The sequence below is a fragment of the Argopecten irradians genome, chromosome 12, assembly GCF_041381155.1.
Source record: "Argopecten irradians isolate NY chromosome 12, Ai_NY, whole genome shotgun sequence".
In the NCBI taxonomy this organism is placed as follows: domain Eukaryota; kingdom Metazoa; phylum Mollusca; class Bivalvia; order Pectinida; family Pectinidae; genus Argopecten; species Argopecten irradians.
In genome coordinates, this window is record NC_091145.1 from 33,053,746 (window position 1) to 33,077,997 (window position 24,252).

The window sequence follows — 24,252 nt, forward strand, 5'->3', positions numbered from 1 at the left end:
GTAAATGCTGCCTACCATGACATTCCCATAGCATTTCCATAAATCTCTACAGCTTGTCACAATTTGCTGTCAAATATACCAGAATCTAGTAACAGGACCACATGTTGTATGGCCCTGGTATAGTCTCACCAGGCTCAAAATCAATACGCCGATCAAATCTAACAGATAATATGTTAGATTTATTGAAATATTATATCGGATTCACTCAAAATATGAAAGGTTATTTGTATACAGGATACATTCCATCTTAAAACATCAGCCATTTGATGTTATGAATGTATTACTGAAATACGATTCTGAGAATTTTTTGTATAACAGTATACAAAAACTGTCATAAATCTATACATTAGTCATATATGTTACAAAATGGAAGGTAATCTGAGTCAGTTGGCACAGCACATATTATTGAAAGTTTTATATTTAAAACCTGCAGTAAATAATTTGAAGCGATTAAGAAATGGTAAATTGGAAATATATATATTCAAAATCATATCATATACAAAATGTATATTATATAGCTATTCTCTTCAATTAGTATTTTTCTTTTAATATAATTGATTTTTTTCTTCAGTTCTTCGGAGTTGTATTTCACTGCATTATATTGTTTTGTGGTAGCCGCAGTTATATTTCACAAGAGACTACAATGTCGTAATTATTGTCTTGCCACCAGTCTCCATAATATTAGAATTACTTGATATCAGTCTAACAGTTGACGTGATGAAGTTTCAATCTAGGGGGAGATTATCTAGTGTTACAATTCTGCAGAGAAATTTCAACTTTAACAACTTAAGGTCTGGTGGCTATTTTAACAATCAAACATCAAATCGAGGGTAACTGAAACAATACTCAAAGGGAGTATCTACTTCTCATACAGGAAGTAACACTGGTAATTAAACTAATGATAATTTACTAATGACAGTACTCACAGCTTTTAATTAAACTAATGATAATAAACTAACGACAGTACTCACAGCTTTTAATTAAACTAATGATAATAAACTAACGACAGTACTCGCACCTTTTAATTAAACTAATGATAATAAACTAACGACAGTACTCGCACCTTTTAATTAAACTAATGATAATAAACTAACGACAGTACTCGCACCTTTTAATTAAACTAATGATAATAAACTAACGACAGTACTCGCACCTTTTAATTAAACTAATGATAATAAACTAACGACAGTACTCACAGCTTTTAATTAAACTAATGATAATAAACTAACGACAGTACTCACACCTTTTAATTAAACTAATGATATAACTAAACTATGAAACTAAACTACTTTTAATAAACTAATGATAACAACTAACGACAGTACTCGCACCTTTTAATTAAAACTAAAACTACGAGTACGCACTTTTAATAAATAATGATAAAACTAACGACAGTACTCACAGCTTTTAATTAAACTAATGATAATAAACTAACGACAGTACTCGCACCTTTTAATTAAACTAATGATAATAAACTAACGACAGTACTCACAGCTTTTAATTAAACTAATGATAACAAACAACACGACGTACTCACAGCTTTTAATTAAACTAATGATAACAAACTAACGACAGTACTCGCACCTTTTAATTAAACTAATGATAACAACTAACGACAGTACTCGCACCTTTTAATTAAACTAATGATAACAAACTAACGACAGTACTCACAGCTTTTAATTAAACTAATGTAAAAACTAAAACGTACTCGCACCTTTTAATTAAACTAATGATAAAAACTAAGACAGTACTCGCACCTTTTAATTAAACTAATGATAACAAACTAACGACAGTACTCGCACCTTTTGACAATACTGTTAAACACAACATAATGTTATTCCAATGATTCTCAAAGGAGGAAAACACAGCAAACCAGACAAGGATCAACATTTCAAACTTATCAGAATCACACTATTTTTTTTATAATTTTCCAATTTTCATTCATGCTTGATAAAGAAAGTATTGCCACAGTCTTCATATGGTATATGGTTTTAGTGCTATTGAAATTCCATAATACAGTATGTGTTTAAATCACTTAAAATGTTGATAGTTGTCAAGAAATCTTAGTTACTTCACTCTCCATGTATCAATTGGTGCATCAGGGTATAAAGCAGTGAGATGATAATGAGTGGGAAAGCTAAGGACGGGTATACTGAAACCTGATTAATATACAGATCTTTAATCTCAATTTGCTTCATAGAGGGTCTGACAATATCCCATAAGGGGTCACTCTCTGGAAATTGACCAATCAAAATAGTTTTTGCAAGAGCTGTTAAATAATTTTCATGTTTGCAGTAGTTTTACGCAAAGAGCAAAAGATGCGAACAATTGTAACTATGTGGAAATTCATGTTGTGACAGAACATCCTTTTCAGTTGAGGTACATAATGTACCTAGGTGGTTCAAGAAGTATAAAGTCATCAGCAAGTGACCCCTTATGGGATGTTGTCAGATCCTGTATGAAGTGAAGCAAGCACAAGAATCTGTACTTTAATCAGATTAGGGCCTATTAGAACATTTCAATCACTAGTAACACACATTGTAAATAGTAATACACCCAAATGATTATAAGTCTCTTTGTTTTTTACAATTATAAATGAAGAATTGTAATGAGAAATATGTTGTATAACAACTCTTGATATTTTAGAATTACCAATACAGTATATATGAAATGAGAAATATCATGCCTTACAACTCTATAGATTATCCCAGTTACTAACGTTTTACTTGATACCTAGTAAAATGATGACAGCGAAAATTCCAACTTAAAGAAAATTGATGAAAAACCTTAACCTGGTACAAAAATGTACACAAAATATCTTAAAGTCTACAAAATGGTGCTAAAGCAGGGGAATGAAATATTCCAGCCTTGAAATCAAATTAATTCCTTCAAGTGATATTAAAAGTGCCTAATGAAATTTACTGGTAAATGTTAAGTAAATCATAACAGATATATATTACAATAAAATGTAAATATACCCAAAGTTACACCCTCTCACTGCACCATGGATTCTACATACCTGCTGTATTTGGCAAAATGTCTGACAAGAACAAAAGGAGGAACAGAAATGTGATGAAAATGCGACAAAGAGTGAGGTGATGAACTAAAATTTAATAAAGAATGCTGTATAGACTTGATAATTGTACACATATGCTTGAAATCCAGGGGTTATGATCACAAATGCTCTCTTCATGTGTGATCATAGCTCCTGGAGATCGAGAGCGGACTATAGGCTATACTAACACCCTCCATAGGCAACAGTGCATATGGGAAGTTTTCATATGTCCTGATTTGATGTATTTAAGTAGCTATTGAGTCCAAAACATCAGAAAAAGGAAATAAGAATATACTTCGGTTAACATAACCGTTACAAGTGAAGGTGACTTGTTTCTCCCTAGCACTGCCAGTATAATTGAATATTTGTCGGTTAAAGGACCTATGATATTATCTACAATGATAAAGGACATTTGTATTTAGATTTCTAACTACAGGAAAACAAACATGTCCGTTATAAAGCACTCACGACTGGTGAACAGGATATAAATTGCACTTTTCTTTTAACTGAATGAACTGTTCACTCAACATTGTACACTATACTTGAATCAAAAAGATTTTAGTAGACACGCAAAACATTAAATCAATCCATCAACCCAAATAGATATCACAAAAGTCGGATCCCCCATTTTGAATCTTTTGCATTATGAGGATTTAAGGAAGTAAGATTTGACTTCATTATATATTAAACATACTAAAATGACATATTAAATTACACAGGCAGCTAGGAGAGAACTGTAATTTATAGTAAATGCAGCATTCTAATGAATATTCAACACTCATTAATAATGAAATTAATGAATATGGAAATGTCATCAACCATCTGAATTTGCAAAAAAGTAAGAAGAACACAAAGTGGATGGAATGAAACAAACAGAGTGCAAGTAAAAACACGAGTGTCCGAGGAGAGATCTCCCGATTCATACCCCTAGACTTGTTGTGATCTTGATCTCTGTCAGTTGCTAGGTTACGGCCACTGTGAGGATTGTCTAGAAGATTGAAGGTTTCCATGCAGCCAACAAATTTAATATTTACATATAAGCTTTAATGTTCTAATTGACAAGCTCATAATTTTGTATTTTTTTCTGAAAGAAAACATATACAGTCAAACCTGTGTAATGAGACACCCCAAGGGACAGACAAAAATGTGTCTTATTAGACAGGTGTCTTAATATACAGGTTACCGAAGGATCGCGACACCATATTATATATGTATAACATATACTATGAAATATTGGAAAAAAATACTGCATTAAGGTAGCTCCATACTTTTGGGAAAACCCATGTCATTTTTTTCTAACAGGTCTTATTTTCTTGCATTTTTCATGTAGATTTCAAATCTGTAAAGATAAATGGGTGTTCTCGAACTACTTTTTGAGATATTTGAGCTTGAAATATACCATCCATGCAAATTTGCTGACCGAAAATAGAAAAATTCATAAAATTATGTTTTCTGTAATATTAGGGTGAATGTAGTCTCGATCCTGTTGATTTTTTTGTCCTAAATTTCTTACGATAGAACAATATACAAAACTATTTTATTTTTACAAATGCTAACTAATTTTTGTTATTTCCCAGGACCGTTTCTATACGTAATTATCATGTTTTGCCATATTTTCGCCCGTAAAAAATCAATGAATAGGTCAAAAAGGAAAAGAAAACCCATGTCAATTTCACAATATTTGTATATGATATGCCCAAGGTAATATGTTTTTCAAATATCATATAAAAACACGGGGTCCTCGATCAAAATTTCACAATTTTGTAAGCTTGAAATTTGTAACTCGCAAACCTACCCCCATTTCATCCAGTGCTAAGATGGGTTATATTTGACTATTTTTTGAAAATCATGCCGCAAAAAAACATTCCACATCAGTTCATACGTTTTTGTGATATTATATCTGGTTTATGTCTGTTTGTTTTTATGATTTTCTCCAAATTGTGTGTTTAAAGGAAATCCGTATGCGATTTTTTTTAGAATTCCGGAATTTCGGTCGGGCCGGGTCCCCTCTTATGATTTATAGCGACGAACGGCACTTCCAGTGTTTAAAAATCCATTCCCATTTACGACAGGGACCGCAAAAACCTCAGAGATAGCATATAATTTTCACTTCACTGCTTTTATTTGATTTTTATTTAATGATTTTAAACATTCAATATTATATGTAGACAATTTTCACCTATTGAAAAAATATCCAAGTGTGATGTCGTGGCGTATCGGAAACCATTCTGGAATTCAAAACAACCTCCGCAACTTCCGGTATAGCGTCATATGAATTGGCGCGATTTTCAAAAGTATGGACCTACCTTAATTAGGGCTTAATCAAATTAGTTTTAAATGTTTCATAATTATGAATGTTCTTAATTTTCATCACAACAGAAGAACTTACTAATAACTAAAATATTCTTAATATGTTACAGTAGTAGTTAAAATGTATTTTAGAGAGAGAGAAAACAAAAGTAAATTACGATTGCAAAGCTTGTGACTTACACCTGAGTGTTAGGCCTATTAGACATTAAAAACGTGAGTAAATAATTTACAGTTTTAAGCAGTATTTGATGTAATGCTCACTACCTGTTATCACAAAATTTATCGAAAGGTCAAAATATTGTTTCCTAATAGGCCATAATACACATTAGCCTTATACACACATGAAATTGACATTGCCAAGCCAAATTAGAAAATTCAGCCCAGGCTGCTAATTAATTAGGATCAGTGGGGTGCCGATCAAGGAGTGTTCACATCCCTTTTGTTTGTTTAATAATCAAGCCAGTACCCCACTGCCTGGTATGTAGGCAAGACTAGGATCGGCAATTTAGTGACACAGTATACAGGTCTTGTACGAAATATGTGCAAAAAATGGGTGACGCAGACGCGTTAGACAGGTTGACGCATTATAAAGGTGAAATATATAGGAAATCTCGCGGGAGGACTTTGGATGTGATGCATTAGACAGGATGACTTAATATACAGGGTGACGCATAGGCAGGTTTGACTGTACATGTATATCAGCTTTGTTGCCAAACTACCTGGAGCATGCCTTTAATGAATACGCCAATTCCGGGATACAAGGAATTCTTCTGGGTAGGAGGTAGAAAACGTTAATTTGGTCATGTGACCGCGAAAAATTTAGGGCACATTTTTCCCTCATGGTGGTGACAGAGAATACCAATGTCCAGGTAAAGGTCATTGTTGGTCATACTTGTCGATAACGAACTAAGATAAACTGTTATGTTTTGTGTTTCTTATTTGTTATTGACTTTTGGGAAAATGCACCCAGGTAAGTTATGAAATATTTGTGAGCGAGACGTCATATACCGTTGATTTCAAACTGCTAGGCGACAGCTCCATTTGATGCCATAATTTACATGTCATTTCCTAATAAAGTGTCTAAATTCAATTTTCGATTATATTTAGATTATATTAAATACAATATGTTCTGATAATTTATGTTAAATATTCTGTCATGATATGTAACTTTCCATCCGTGTACAATCATTACATATGCCGCCATTTTGTTTCAAATGCGCCCTAAATTAAGGCACGTGGTGATGAAAGTCACATGACTAAACTGACTGAATGTTGTATTCCGGAAATGGCATATTATGCATGCATAAATATACTGCTTATGATAAGGCTAAAATAAATTGTAAGAGTAGAAATGTTTTATAAAATACATTCTTGTATATGTGGGCGATTAAAGATATCAAAACAAGATACTGGTTCATCTGATGACAGACTACGTACACAACTGAGATAAAAGAGACATCACTGATAGGACTAAACCTAGACAAAATCACAGGGGTGTGGGATAGATCACTGATAGGACTAAACCTAGACAAAATCACATCCTAAACTAGGGGTGTCACCATGTGGGATAGATCCTGAACTTCTAGTCTTTTTAAGTATATATCACATTACAGGTGTTATACTCAAGAAAAGGAATAGATATAGTCTATGGACCATCCAAGTCACAAAATGCCTGTATCAAAATTTAAGTATCCAGTACATCCAAATTGACTTATACAGAACAATTTACCATGATGTGTCAATACATCCCCACATCTGGGGCTAGGGGATGGAGAAACTTCCTTTTGTCACTCCCAGTGAATTTGCTATCGCCTTCATGAGGTACAGGTAAATATTGAACTCTTTCGTAGTGTTATTTACATGCATATCATATAACAGAGTTATCTGCCCATTTGGGTACGTATTGATTATCATTATTTTGTGGAAAAAACTAATATATGATGTAATACTCCTAACACCAGCAAGGGAAGATAACTATGTAATAGACAAATACAGAATTGACCAAAGAAGTTAGCTCAATTACACCCAATGATTAATCTAATTGATCAGTCCTTGTTCTAAAATAATTGAAATAAGAAAACACATTTTACAACTAGGTGTGTATAATGCATGTCTGTGACTGACAATAACTATACATAAGAGAAGTGACCATGCCTAGCCAATGTATCATGCAGAAACAGAATTACAATATCAACTCTCTAGAGATTCTGATCTACCATTCCATATAGATGTAAAGGTGACAACAAACTACATTTACAGATACACATGCATAGGAACCTCTATAAGATCCCGCATGGAAAATTTAACTGTGAAAGCCTGGTTAGCTTCTATACTAAAAATATTCATGTCGTGGTTGGGAAACCAGTATTTGAAGTAGAGTAATCCAGATATGTGTCTTCAGAGAAAAAATATAAATATTTAGAGTAAAAATATTTTATATCAATGTGAGTAAAACTTACCTTGTAAATTAGCCTTGAGGTGTGAGGTATCGTGACCACCCTCATCTAAATGCTGCAGACGTCGCGAGATTTTATCGCGAAGAGCCGTCTCATGCGCCTCATCCATAGCCATTTTCAGCTTGTCCACTTCCTGCTGTCTCCGGGCCTGTGTTAATGAACAATTGTTTTGATTAAGTCAATCCGAGCCATTACATGCCTGTTATAACTAATTATATTCACATGAATAATATAATTTTATTATGTAAAGGTAAAAATGTAAAAAGTATTAAATTTAGGATAGAGGATTATCTTAGGTAACAAAACCTTTAGGGTTGAGGGGAGATAACTGTACTTATATAGAATGTCATAACCAACATTTTATTGTATAAATCAATATTGCTACAGTGAGTCTATCAATAAGGCAAAGAAAGTCCTTAAATATACAAGAGCTGTTGGAGAACAGCAAAGCTCGCCTATTCAGAAGAAGTTGATGTTCAAGTATTTACTATTTAAACATGGAAATATGACAAATTAACAGACTCAAAAAAGCCCTAAAGGGCCCAAAATTGGTTGTATTATCACGTTCAGCATCCATACACATTAGGAAAATAAAATCATAAACATTTATGATGACTTAAGCTTAAACAATAGACAAAATAGAAACTTGCTCAAAAACTTTAACATGGAAATATGACAAATTAACAGACTCAAAAAACCCCTAAAGGTCCCCAAATTGGTTGTATTATCACGTTCAGCATCCATACACATTAGGAAAATAAAATCATAAACATTTATGATGACAAATCATAAACATTTATGATGACTTAAGCTTAAACAATTGATGAAACAGAAACTTGCTCAAAAACTTTAACGTGAAATGGGACGCCAACACTGACGCCGACGCCGGGGTGACGGGTGACAACATTAGCTCCCCCTATTCTTCGAATAGGCGAGCTAAAAATCAATTTTCATTTTGAGTTATATATGAAAATGTCTTGTGTTCAGTAAATTAGTACGGTACAATGCCAATAATTGTTTCTTCGTGAATACATAGGTTCAAACTATAGATTAGAATTTAAATTACCTTCATATTAATGTGTTATTTATTTTGAAAGCTAAAACATATGATAGAGTTCATGTGTTTACAAAACATTCTCTAGTCACTTTGAGCTGACTGTAAACTGTCTAGCAGAAAGCTGATTACAAACAATGATAAAATAATAATTATGTCAAACTGATTGTTTGAAATTTAATTGAAGTACAAATCCTTTAGTTCCAGAACTATACAGCATCTACCATCTACATACCTCTTTCATTTTTATTTTATTTTGCTCCTGTTCGAATTGTCGCTGAATACGATCACGCTCGGCCTGTAGTTTTCTCTCCTCCTCCATGTCTTCCTGCATCTTCAGCTCACGTTCCCGCTGTTTCTCTCGCTGTTTCTGCTGAACCTGCTCCATCACCGCTTGCTGCCATGTAACAGATCAAAAATACAGAGCACTGGCCAAATATTCTCATAATAATCTTAAGAAGAAAGTTCAATAAGTTTATTCTATGCATTCATACATTAATCAATTTCCAGGTAGCTTATCAATTTTTTTTAAAGTTTAATTTTGAGTAAAGTTTACAAAGTACCTTTTTCTTCTTGTATTAAGCTTACCTGGTGTTCAAGCAGGCGCTTCCTTTTCTCCTCCAACTCGCGTTTGGTGACAGGGTCTATGAACACATTTTGGCCTCGTATGTGTGTCCTGTAAAGCAACAGAAATTTTATAAATCTTTTATTTTAATTTGTATTGATAATTTTGGTTATCACATGTGTTTTTTCAGTAAAACTATTGTAATTCTTGAGCTTTGAAAAACAATCCCTGAATACAAAAAGACAGTAAAATAAACATTACCATAAATTTATAAAAGAATAGTCAAATAAGTTTCCTTTTTTCTTAACAGTGCAGTTCCTATAAGTTGTTGATTTAAAATTGGTTGAAGAACACGTTAAACGTTAATACCATGACTATAGTAAATAACTAGAGACAACAGTAAATAAAGGCTTTATTTGTCGTTAACCTAATTGACTTACTTATCATCCTCATCCTTGTTGTCTGGTACATGTGTTGGAGCGCTGTTCACTCTCCCATTATCCAGAGTTTTGTCCCTTGGTGAATACAGATTCTGACCACCAGGTGTCTCTTTTAGCTGATCTTGTATCCCTGCTGGCTTGTAATTGGATGTGAACTTGTCTGCCCAAGTTTCTTGAGTGGCATAATTAGCCTTGCTGTTCAGTTGTCTCAATCGCTTTTCTTCTTTCTGTTTATCTGTAATCAAAAATGTAAATAATGCAGATGGAGGAACTCAACATCGACAAACCTTAAAAAAAAACCATCAGCTTAAGAAGCCTATAAATATATTATCCACAATCCCTCTAACACTATATATGTTTTATCAATTATTAATTCTTTTCTTTCTCATATGTATTGTTATCCATGTATAATCAGACTCCATTAAAAATGAAAATCTTGAACACTATAGTCGCATCATAATAATTTTTATGTACTAATTGCACAGAAAATAAGTAACTAATTATTGTACACCATATTGTTATTAATTAATGAGATGTACAGAGGCAGGCTACAACAGAAAATGTTCTTAACTTCTTATCAGCGTATCAATTTTTACAATATTTTGACTTACCCAATTCCTCAAGCCATTTCCGTCTTTCTATCTCCTTCGTATTTTCAAACTGGTCTGAATCTGGAGCGGCTTGCTACAAAATATTACTTTTGTTTTAAACATTGTTAGAGTACAACATAATAAGTGCTATTCTTTTTTCATAAAATGTTAATTGTAAACAACAGAACTAGGTTTTCTATTTATGCACAGTAACAATCAGAAATACATTAATAATTTAATAGTGGTACCAGACCAACCAAATGTTTCAACCATTATAAGGAGACGTAATACAGACATACTTCAGCCTCCAAAAACACACATGTATAAACTATTCAGGAGAAATCAAAACCAGGCGACTAAAGTTTACCACTTACTTATGTTTTCATCTAATATTGGCTCATACCAAGATACACTGCCCTCCAAAAGTTTTATTGCATATGTAAAACTTTGCTGACAATTTATTTCAAAGAAAACTCTTGAAAAATGAACTATGGAGATAGAGAATATAAATTAGTTGATAAATAATATACACCGATTTCTGTATTAACAAAGATTACATATTTCTATATTTTATGTATATTTATAAATATTTATGTGAAACTTTTGGAGGGTAGTGTATATTTTCATAGATTTGCAAGGAATTGAACTGAACAAGTAAGAGAATTTACCCCAAACATAAAGGAACTCCTCATTGCATGTGGAACATTCTGACTTGAAGTGTTGACCTTGGGTTGGGAGTCAACTTTCTCCATCTCACGGATCAGGGCTTCTTTCTGTTCATTTTTCTTCTTCTCTATCTCCTCATAGGATGCTCTCAGTGTCTCCTCCTGGTAATAAGGTAAGGGTCAGCATTCCAGGTACACAACAATCATTGTTTTATAGCCAATATAATGATTCTATAGTCTATCTAGATAGTGCTGTAATCCAGATATACAGCAATCATTGTTTTATAGCCAATATAATGATTCTATAGCCAATATAATGATTCTATAGTCTATCTAGATAGTGCTGTAATCCAGATACACAGCAATCATTGTTTTATAGCCAATATAATGATTCTATAGTCTATCTAGATAGTGCTGTAATCCAGATACACAGCAATCATTGTTTTATAGCCAATATAATGATTCTATAGTCTATCTACATAGTGCTGTAATCCAGGTACACAGCAATCATTGTTTTATAGCCAATATAATGATTCTATTGTTTGTCTACATAGTGCTGTAATCCAGGTACACAACAATCATTGTTTATAGCCAATATAATGATTCTATAGTCTATCTACATAGTGCTGTAATCCAGATACACAGCAATCATTGTTTTATAGCCAATATAATGATTCTATAGTCTATCTACATAGTGCTGTAATCCAGATACACAGCAATCATTGTTTTATAGCCAATATAATGATTCTATAGTCTATCTACATAGTGATGTAATCCAGATACACAGCAATCATTGTTTTATAGCCAATATAATGATTCTATTGTTTGTCTACATAGTGCTGTAATCCAGATACACAACAATCATTGTTTTATAGCCAATATAATGATTCTATAGTCTATCTACATAGTGCTGTAATCCAGATACACAGCAATCATTGTTTTATAGCCAATATAATGATTCTATAGTCTATCTACATAGTGCTGTAATCCAGATACACAGCAATCATTGTTTTATAGCCAATATAATGATTCTATGTTTCTACATAGTGCTGTAATCCAGATACACAGCAATCATTGTTTTATAGCCAATATATGATCTATTTCTACATAGTGCTGTAATCCAGATACACAGTAATCATTGTTTTATAGCCAATATAATGATTCTATAGTCTATCTACATAGTGCTGTAATCCAGATACACAGCAATCATTGTTTTATAGCCAATATAATGATTCTATAGTCTATCTACATAGTGCTGTAATCCAGATACACAGTAATCATTGTTTTATAGCCAATATAATGATTCTATAGTCTATCTAGATAGTGCTGTAATCCAGATACACAGCAATCATTGTTTTATAGCCAATATAATGATTCTATAGTCTATCTACATAGTGCTGTAATCCAGATACACAGCAATCATTGTTTTATAGCCAATATAATGATTCTATAGTCTATCTACATAGTGCTGTAATCCAGATACACAGCAATCATTGTTTTATAGCCAATATAATGATTCTATAGTCTATCTACATAGTGCTGTAATCCAGATACACAGCAATCATTGTTTTATAGCCAATATAATGATTCTATAGTCTATCTACATAGTGCTGTAATCCAGATACACAGCAATCATTATTTTAAAGTCAATATAATGATTCTATAGTCTATCTACATAGTGATGTAATCCAGATACACAGCAATCATTGTTTTATAGCCAATATAATGATTCTATAGTCTATCTAGATAGTGCTGTAGACAAGATACACAGCAATCATTATTTTATAGCCAATATAATGATTCTATAGTCTATCTAGAAAGTGCTGTAATCCAGATACACAGCAATCATTGTTTTATAGCCAATATAATGATTCTATAGTCAATCTAGAAAGTGCTGTAACTTTTCTAGCTAACATAATCATTCTATAGTCTATCTACCCAGTGCTGTAATCTCAGATCAAGTCATCCTCAGACGTGTAATTCCGCTCCGCTATGCTCTAATACAAGATATACCCCAGTAACAACACCCTGTTCCAGGTCACCTCAGCACGACCCCTATGGTTAATCAATCAGTGTATTGCCTACAAAATCTTCAGTTTGGTTGATTCTCTGGGAAGTGTAAACGGCTAATAGTACATCTGGAGATGTTCTGATTCTTAGCCAGGAGTCATGCTGAGGTGACGCCGAACTGGGTGTTGTTAGATCTTGTATTGGAACGTATTGTAGAAGCGCGAATAACAAATCTGATTTTAATTAGATTGAAATCAAGTCAATTATAATGTATCAACCCAGCCTATTACAGTTCAGTATCATTTAACAGTAGTCAAACCTGTCTATTAAGACCACCAAAGAACAAGTTGTCTCTACAGCCAAGTAGTCTTCATTAATTAAATTGTATCATAAATGGACATTGACCATTAAGGACCCCAAGAAAGTGGTCCTAATAAACAGGTGGTCTTTATAAAGAGGTGGTCGCTAAGGCAGGTTTCACTCTTACGTTGATGGAGGCTTGTTGCAGGGAGAATCTTTAAAGCTCATGAACCCTAAAAATTTTCAGTTTACAATCAGGTACAGTCAAACCTGCCTATGTTTCAGCCTATGCTGTCTTTTACGCTCTTAACAAAGTCAATCCAGAACTACATAGAGTGTACAATTATACAATTATATGAATTTGTTTTCCCGTTAACTTTTTTTTATTATCATTTCTTCAACATCTGTATGAGAAGACATTTTTATATTTATACTTTCTGAACAGATCAAGTGTAAGCTACTGAGAAAAAAACCTGCTTGCTTTTCAAAATTCAATCTGTGGTAAACACTTTTCTTCATCATATCAATCACAAATGACTTTTCTTCTCCAGATTTTTAAATACTGGCTTTAGATCTGTAGACTTATTTTCATAAAACATTAATCTCACCTGTAGTTATCCCCCTTGGTACAGTCAGAATATTAGTGTGTAAATGGCACTTGGTTGCATGGTTACCATTAGCAACCATACACAACAGACACTAACCTAATGGAAATGTCCATGAATAATTTACAGTGGAAAAAAAAGTACTAAAGTTTAACAGCATTGTTTTCAATATTTAGCTATATAGGGATGTGATGGCACACTGACAAATTAATATTTGGTCTCTATCCTGGTAAATCAATAGTGAGATAATAACATATTTATACTGTGTGATCGAACAGTATTGTTTGTATAGTCCTAAATACTTTACAATCCAAACCTGCCTATAAATGACGTCGGGGACATAGCAGAAATGTCCTTTATAGACTGGTGTAGGCCAATTATATAGTTAATTCAAGAAAATAGGGTTGATATGTCTGTCCTTTGTAGCAAATTAGTTTGTATATGTACTATTCTTTATCTATAACACTTTGTTATAAAACAACTTCATTATTTTAATATTAATTTTCTTTGTTTTCAATATCAACTTGTAGTATTTTGTTGTCACCATAAAAGGTATAATGAGCTGTCATCTGGGCCATTTGATATGTATGTTTATTTTTTCCAAGGCCAACAATGTTAAAATAGACTTGAGGTCATGAAAATATCAAATATTTATTTTGTGGTAATATAGATTGTTTTCAAAGATTGGTACGCAATGTTACTGACTTTATATTGCTTAATGTTTAAAATAACTTTGCTAGGAACAGAGAAACACCAAGAAAGCCATCTTTGAAATTTGACTGATTTGAAAACTTTGCCAAATTACAAATATCCTTACTGAATATAATTTCAATTCTAGGTTAGTTTAAAGAAGCTGACTTAGCTAATTGTATAGAAAATGTAGAATAAACATATTTTTCATCAATAAATCCATCCAAGTTCTCCCATTAATAAACTTTTACTGTGGCCCTGCCCTGTTTGTTTTCAGGATGTTCAATTGTATTCAGTACTTAAGTGATCACGTAGGTCCAGCCCCCATTTTGCGTAAAAACTTAAGATTGTATACCATCAGAGGGAAGGAACAAAGGGAAGTAACTCATATATATCATCATAATGTGTTGATAATTGGTGGATTTTTGTTGATCCACTAGCCTTGCCAAATATCGGTATCTAAAAATTGAAATAAAACTTTTCTACCATGGCCATTATCAATATCATGTTTCAGAAATTGCTTTATATTATACTGTATTGTACTTGACTGTTTTGTCAATATATGTTTTAATTTTCTTGTGATCAGTAAACACAACAGTATTGTGCATTTATTTTTGTAAGGAGAACTTCAGTAGAATGAAATTTATATTATGATGCCATCTTTTTTATTCTAAATTAATTTTCTGATCATCAATGTAAATGATTGGGAGTACACTATAGATTATAGTATGGTATACTAAAATGGTAGGGAAGTGGACACACACATACACATTTTCCCAGTCAGAGTTCACATTTTAACAAAACTTATGGAAGCAAATAAATAACAGACAAAATAAATAAGACCTAAATAAATTTTAATGCCAAAAAGAAAAGAAATGTGAATATAAAGGCATGCTTTTACATAAACAAATAATGTAACCCAAAAATTACATTAAAATTATGGACGGCTACTTGAACACCTCTGCGATCATACAACTGATACGATCTATTGAAACAGAATCATATATAGGTCATCATAATCCCGACATAAAGAGACACAAATTATTTATAAACTTCCTTATTGACAGAATATTCAATGTTGGTGAATCTAACAACTGAAATGGATCATAACGATTTACAGATAAATTTATCGTAGTTAACAAATAAATAAATCATAGTGAATGGGAGTAACAAGTGATGAATGATTCTAATAAGTCTGACCTTTCAACTTTGACCTACAGGTGAACTCTGACTGATTGGTTTGTGTGTGTGTGAGGACGCGGGAAATATCTTGGTACTTATAATCCTACATTATGTAGGTACATATTATATATAGATTACAGAACTACACACAGGGGAAACATAAAATAACATACAGTCAAACCAAGCTTTGAATACAACAAAGACAAATAAATTATGATAATAATTCAGTACAGCTTTTATCGTGCTAAACTTTGACCTCAGGGATGCATTAGAAAGTTTACAAATCTGCATAAATATGGCTTATTATATGACAGCATTGTCCCATACTAATCATGATTTAACAGATTGAGGTAATAACTTTCAAAACTTGTATCAAAATCCAAAACACCAGGTTTGACAGTATGCAGGGATGATAAATAGTAAACATCGTGTATACCATGGTAGTTAGAACATGAACACAAACTAATAATTATTCCTATATACATGGAAAAACTGCAGATATAACAATAAACAAACATATATATAAAGCAATAAATAACAACTACATGATTTAGCACTATTGAATGGGATATTTAGCATTAACTACTTTTATGTTTTTGAAGAAAAATGTATTCAAAATAATCAGAGTTACTTCCCTAAACTTCCGTAAGTATATTTGTATAATGACATTATGACAGTCAATAGTGACAAAATGGAGGAAAAGTACTGAAAATATTCATAAATTATAAATTTGCATTCTCTAATGAGCACTAAAGGGGATTCTGGTTTCATGGCTAGACAAATTAGTTTTCTACGTGTAGTAGTATTTTAATGATCCTAGAAAGAACATTTTACCAAACAGTCAACTGGGTCAGAATTATTAGAATCATTTACAACAGTCAATTTCATATAATAGATCACCAAAATATTAGAACACAAAAACACAATTTAAAACATGCGATCCACCATCAAATCCAATCTTATTACATTATATCAGAACTACATGCTTTAGTTATATGAGTGACCAAGATTTTACATTAATTTATTATATATTAAGAAGAGCTAAAGATGAATTTCTACCTTGAATTAACCCTTCAATTATGCTAAATATTCCATCATTTACTTTTCTTTAATAACAGGTGCTAGCTGGTACTCAATTTATATAGAAAGACTATGTAGAACCCAGAATTTATATAGAAAGACTATGTAGAACCCAGTACCTCACTCCACACCTATCTAGTGGTCTTTATTTAATCTCTTTGAAACACATTGAGCAAAATTGAATACCATACTTTATCTAAATAACAACCACCTTAAATGATAATGATGATTATATAGGTACATTCTGTTAGACACTAATTGAATTATTATTTTAAAATGCATTGATTACATTAATTAACCATGTCCCAATTTCCTCTTCATCAATCTAAATTTCAGTTAACTAATTAAGATCTAATAATTAATCAGGAAGTCATTGTCTCCAAAACATTCTAAACCAGTTTCCTCCAAAGAAAGCTTAATTTTCACCATATCTATACAATTTCTAAAACCTGAAATCCTTTCATAATGACTAGCACTTCATTAGATAATTTAGAACTGTCATCCATAAACGAGTGAATCTTGAATTTTGTTTGCATCACATTTTTTTTTATTCTATTACCAAAATAAAAATGTATTCTAAAATTTTGATTAATGTTTACAATGTGAAGAATCAATACAAAATCAACTCCAAGTAAACTCCAAGAGAATTCGAATATGGCTTCCTTTACTCTGATCAAACATTTACTATAAACTTAGTGGCTGGTAAGGTACAGCTACTTTATTTACAGTTCATTTCCATATCCTATATAGACTCTATTAGCTAAACAAACTAACTCTTGACTTAACACCCTAAAGGAATCTGTGTAGAACCCATCCAGTATTATTTTATCTACGGTAATTTTTGTCAATGATTTCCCCCCCATTTTCTTGGTTGTTTATGTGTATATGCTCTTTGTTTTTGTTGCTTATGATAAAACCTAATAAACTTTATAAAAAATTCAATGACTAAAGGGACCAAAATGATCTATAAACATCAAACCGATATAGCATAATGAGCAGCCACCTACACTTTCAATTTCCTAAACAGTACCCAAAGACAGCATCTGAACTAGTACTTATACTATCGATTAAAATATAAGATCACTCTGGACTAATTAAAACAAAGGAATGAATATTTGAGATCCAAAAGGCCCAAGAGACCTGTAACATTAATGTATTGGTATATCTGCACTAAAAAACTTGAGGTTGATCTCCACTTGTTTCTATACAGTAATTTTTATCATTACATAGTAGATAATTATAATCAATATATCTTATTTGATTGATAAATCTCTCTTTGTGCTACAGTGCCATTTAGTACATAACTCTTGGTGGATGAAATGTTTGATAACCCCTGTAATCTTAATCTACATTTGGCTAAAATTACTGGTGGTTATTTCATTTGTGGATACCCAGTAAAACAAACAAGATTTCGTAGATAAATGTAATTTCAAAATATATTTTACACGTACATGTGTACCAAAATTTCATTGACGTATTCTCAAGGAGTATTTATCAAAAGTAATATTCAGTTTAGTGAATCATTACTATTTATAGAAATAATTCATTTTAACATCTAGAAGCTTTAGATAATACAAAATATACTGAGTATTAGTAAAAATAAATTATTTATCCATCTAAAAGGCACTTTTAAAGCTAAAGGCCTTTTTTATCAAAATTTGAGAATTTTTTTAACAAAGGGAAAATCAAAATAAAGGATTATTTCTTTAAACATGAAAATGTTTAAAAGGAACTAGAAATACGGTTTTTATTATGATACATATTTCATTTAGTGAACTAGCTATGCATATCAGTACATGTATATATATACATTGTATATCAAAACTATTTACTTTATCTTGTTAAATTATATCATAAATGATATATATGGTTATTATGTTATACTAGACTAGAAATTCTGCATGAAAAAGCCTATCCATCTAAAAGATAAATAATATACAAAACTATAAAACCCATTAACCAGTTAAATAAATATTCTATCTATTTTAATGAGACAATTGCACTCACATAAGTCTCTCCTTTATAAATCCAACAAAGCTATGTTTCTTTTCATTTTCTTTGCTATTTAGTTCTGATAGTATTTTTTCAAGGAGAAACTGTGTGACATCTTCATGTGTTTGTAAAACGTTAAACACTTGATTTTATGCTATTCATTTCTAAATATGAATTAAGAAAATAATACTGCTGTTAAATATTTTGATTTGAAGACAAATTAAACATCCATTATTTCAACAAAAGGAATTTTAAATTGACCAACAAATACAACACTGAACAAAAAGTCATGGCCAAATCATCATTAAATATACGGGGAAAATTTGGTGAAGAAACAAATTAAGCTATCTCTACAAGTGATAAACTTGTCCTGAACACTTTATATATATATATATACAAACTATACCACAAGACCTCTGTCCTGAACACCTTGCAGCTTGAAATATCTTTCTTGGAAATATCATCCATTTTCTAAAGACTGAACACTTGACAAATATCCCCTCTTAAATACATTCAAATACATCAATATTGTCTCAGACTCCTTAATCCAGCTCCGATTATATATCAACTCTTTGATTACTATATACACACTAAACCATATTTTATCAAAAAATATCTATTAAATTATCTGCTTTTTATACAAATTTATAGTAAATAAGTACCTGTTCTTATTCCATCTTAGCATATAAATCTAAAAGTAAATTGCCCTTGTGGAAAGGAATTGATTGTGATGTCATGTGTTTGCGACCATAACATCACATTTATTTTTGTAAGAACGATTTGAGTTTTGTTAACAAAATAATGACATCACAATCATTCCAACCTGCAAGGGAGATAACTCTGTAATATACAAAGACGGAATACCTTCTCCTGAGTTTGAGCATCACTTTCCGAGAAATGTCTATCCCACATTTGAGTTCCCAGGGTTTTGGTACTGTTTGTATACTACAGAGTTATCTGGTTCCGGGAGCTGGTATTGTATTCTCATTGTGCAAGAGAACTAACAATTTTTCTCATTAATTTACAACTGAAATTACAGCAATCAATACATTGAGTACAAGAGCAGATAAATCTGTATTCCTACAAACACCAATCTGAGACAAGCTTCATTTAGACCAGAATGTCCAACCTACTGATCAACAAGCTTTTAAATCATAGAACTCGTAAATGATATACATATAAACACATTAGGACAACAAATAAATAAGGAACTATCCCAACAATTAACCATTAATGTCCAAAAGGATCACCAGAACACACAGACAAAAACATGTAACCTGCATGTCCAGCATCAAAAAGTACATAACAGTGTAGTCTAACTTTAAACAAATGTTGTAGTCAGTTCACATATCATTGAATTACTTAATAAGTTACAGATTATCAGAAAACTGTTTTAACTGGTGAATATCTTTGACTGCTTTGTAGGATTACAATACATTTTTGAGGACGGAATTAATAATCACAGAACACGGACTCAAATAACAAATGGGACCAAATCAATCTGAACATAAACATAGCATCTGTATTAATTAGGAGATTAATTAGTACCTATATAAAAACTACTTAAAAATTTTATTTTCAATACTATTTACATGGCAATTATTATAGAATCGTATGTATACATTAGAACATTGAGCAACCTTATCCTACATCTTCATTATCTTGTACTCTACACCCTGTCAGTTAGTAGTTATCTCTGTTAAATGTAGTTTAACATTATCTGTACTCTAACTGCTAGAGCTATAACTGCAAAATTCATCTTCTGTTAAATTGTATCCTATACATTATCTCTGTTGTAGTTCCTGACACTTTAAGATTTCTAGCACTATATACTATGATATATAACCATGCCAAAGTCTTTTAAATCAGTGAATAGCCGATCTATGATACTCCAGATGGAACTCACCCCCTGATAGACCCCAATATCGATTGTGTTTCTCCAATCCATGGAGATCACACTCTCTGATTCATTTCAAAATAAAATTCATTATATCAGAAATACAAATGCCCAAAACTTTTTAGCCCAATCTTAACGTGATCACAAACTGAACACTTTAGCGTGTTAGTTAAACCTGTTATCCACTCTACCCCAATCCCATCATACAATACCACCCGTTACATTATGAGGAAGGTGTTACGATCATGAACTACTCGTGTAGGCACCTGTCTAGTTTTGTAGTCGGCTGCCACGTTCCCAGACTTGGTCCGTATGGGGGCTCCGGCTCCTGGTCGTCCCCAAGGGTCATACTGCTTCGCCAGCTCAACTGTGAAAGTGAAAAGGGAGATTATAGCAAAGGCTGCTACGGTCAGGAAGTGGAGGAAGTTCAAATCAGAACTGTATACATAAGTTATTTATCTTTTTTTTTTGTTCTAAAATGATATTACAAGCTTTTTAAAATACCAGGTATGAACCAGAGTACAAACTTATACTTCTGTATTTATTCTAAAAACAGGACCTTCAATTCACGATACCTGGCTTTTCATCACTACGAAGCCCAGAAAGTTCATCAATATATTAAATTTTCTTATCTTTGTTAGAGAAATTTTGAGATTTAAATACCAGCTCAAACACCAACAATTTTTTTTTTCCAATTTTCTCAATAACGCCTCATGAAATACACCTACTTCTGTCTTTTTCCCATTGAAGTTTCTTCCGTTCGGCCAGTGTGAGAGTTTTTGGTGCTGGAGACCGGCCTGTAGGAGGTTTAGAGTCTGATCTTTCCGGTGACTTATGATTCCTCTGTTCGTCATCAGAGGGAGTTCTCTCCCTTCGACGATCTCTGTGCGTCTTTTCCCGTGGCTCGGGACTATCGTTTCGTCGATGTGAGCGATTACCTTTTTTCCTATGATCATCATAATCATCCTCACTGTCTTGCTGTTCTGGGCTGTACCGTCGTGATCTTCGTTCTCGACTAGTTTTCTTTTTATGTCTACTACTGCGATAATCATGATCATCATCATCATCATCACGATGATTGTTTCTGTCCCTTTCCTTATCTCTTCGCCTACTTTTGTAATCGTCCCGATCATCATGATGATTATTTCTATCCTTGTGCTCACTATCACGATTTTTTCTATACCGGTCCTTCTTTTCTCTATCACGATCATCTCTTTCTTTCTTATCACTTTCAACATCTTCCCTTTTTTTCAGCTCCTCCAATTCAAATTTCTTTTTCTCTATTTCTTTTCTGAAAGAATTAAAACAACATAATTGGTTATATTATAACAAAATCATTTTCTGCTACTCCTATTTCTTTTTCTTTAGTTCTTTTCTGAAAGAATCAAAAAGTTATATTGATATTACATTAGTGTATATATGTGGCATTCAGCTTTTCTTTTATTTGTGTAAAACAACATTGAATTAAGCAGTGCTTCTAATATTTTGCACAACAGAAAACCAAGCAAACTGAAGCCTGGTAATAAAACAGTTTCGTAGTGAGATACATATCACTGGACAAAAGACCGAGTTACACGTTATTATCTGCCTCGTCTTTCCTGTTTTTAATAAACAGTAAGCCCATCTCTATATGGCAAAAGACAAATAGGAAAAAATTTCTCCACATTAATCCCATGTATATGAAGTCTCAGTAATTAAGGTCATATTTCAGTAAATTTGTGAAAAATTACACTTAAACACTAATTCTCAAAATTCACCAAAATTCTGACTATTTAGCCCCAAAGTTCTAGAACCGTGTGAATTTCTACTATAAAGGAAATTTATTAACATAACATAAATTATCAAAATCTACTAAAACTAAGTTTCTAGTACCCCAAATATCAGAACAGGGCAATTTTGTTATCTTTAGAATTTTTGTCACTGAGTTCTGACTCATGGAAACAGCAACTTGACCAAGTTTTAGTTCAATTGGATGTGATTAACTTTATCAAAAGTCGACTTAAATGCAATTACATGTTGACGCTGCAATTGCCACCAGAAAAAACAAAACACCTTGCAATTGCATTGGCTATCGAGGAGAAAGGGGAAATAACTCAAATAAGTGGTAAATATTTTTTTAAACCAAACATTGTATGTAATATGCAGGATTTCTCATTTAAAATCTATGGTTGTATATATATTCTTCTCCTCTGAGTATTGAATGTTAGTGCAGTTAAACTAACACTTGAATATTTAAAACTCTATTCAAAAGAATCTGACATTAATATCATAATTAGTTCAAATAGCTAATATCCTGTATGTTATCAAATCACTTACTTTTACATTTTTTTATTTATCATATCTTTGGTATTTAATCTAATTTTGTTGTCTAAGCTCTAATATGTGAAAATAATTCAAATTATTCAAATTAAAGCATGCAATGCAACAATTTGTAAAAAATGTGGCAGAAAAGCAAGAGGTGGAATTGTGAAAAACATTAATTGCTGTTATTTATAATTCATGCACAACATCTAAACATGCTTATAAACAAATATTTGCAAAATTCAATCTCATATTTTTAATGGGCAGTTCAGTCATTGATTTCAGTCATAAACCTTTGTATATTGATCAAAAGCAATAAGATAGATCTGAGGACAAATGCAATCAAAATAATCTGAGAAACGTTTTACATCAAAGTCATCATCACACCATGACTTACATTGCAGCTTCAGCCTCAATCCTGGCTACCATTAACCTTCGCCGTTCTCCCAAGGTCATGTGTTTCCATGGTAACGACATGGGTATACCAGCTATTTCCCTCGGAGTGATAACTTTTTTCTCAGGACTTTCCTCTCTTCTATCACTCTCATTCTCATTGTTCGTATATCTATCATTTTCATTGTCTTTAGACTTATTTTTTCTGTTTTCATATGATTCATTCTTTTCTCTGTAACTCTTATTTTTCCTTTCTGGTGAAATATTTCTATCATCTTTTTCATTTTCACTGTCATTCCTTCTGCGTCTCCTATCACGATCTTTACTGCCCTCTCGCTTCCTATCTCTTTCACTACTTAAGTCTCTGTTTTTGCGGTCACGTTTTGTTTCTCTACTTCTATCTTTTTTTCTTTCTCTCCTCTCTCTATCAGAATCATTATCTTTCTCATCATCTAATTTATTCTTCCTGTCCCTTTTCTTAGATTTGTCTTCTGTTAGATCCCTATTGAAAACCAAAATAATTTACTTTACTATGTAATATAAACTTTGAAAAACTAAGAAAAAATCTCCTTTCTTTCAATTTTGAAAAAAAATCACTGTTTGTTCCAAATTGGCAACTGTATATATGATGTGACTGAATTTAAAAAAATTTTCATTTGAATATTTT

The 24,252-nt window shown here is 32.1% G+C and overlaps 1 protein-coding gene across 8 annotated transcripts in view; it reads right to left on the reverse strand.

Annotated features, from left to right (window-relative positions):
- The window catches only part of LOC138304653 (coiled-coil domain-containing protein 66-like), a 43,458-nt gene that overhangs the window by 12,116 nt on the left and 7,090 nt on the right, over positions 1–24,252 (reverse strand). For 3 of the 8 annotated variants that reach the window (XM_069244833.1, XM_069244835.1, XM_069244837.1), the window contains 11 exons: positions 23,590–24,087; positions 21,620–22,182; positions 21,158–21,258; positions 11,139–11,297; positions 10,492–10,564; positions 9,881–10,115; positions 9,464–9,551; positions 9,111–9,272; positions 7,825–7,969; positions 3,981–4,043; positions 3,020–3,040 (listed from right to left, as the gene is read on the reverse strand). In XM_069244833.1, coding sequence (XP_069100934.1) covers positions 3,020–3,040; positions 3,981–4,043; positions 7,825–7,969; positions 9,111–9,272; positions 9,464–9,551; positions 9,881–10,115; positions 10,492–10,564; positions 11,139–11,297; positions 21,158–21,258; positions 21,620–22,182; positions 23,590–24,087 — 2,108 coding nt within the window. The remainder of the gene's footprint in view (positions 1–3,019; positions 3,041–3,980; positions 4,044–7,824; positions 7,970–9,110; positions 9,273–9,463; positions 9,552–9,880; positions 10,116–10,491; positions 10,565–11,138; positions 11,298–21,157; positions 21,259–21,619; positions 22,183–23,589; positions 24,088–24,252) is intronic. The other 5 variants (XM_069244839.1, XM_069244840.1, XM_069244836.1 and 2 more) reach the window with 4 other exon arrangements.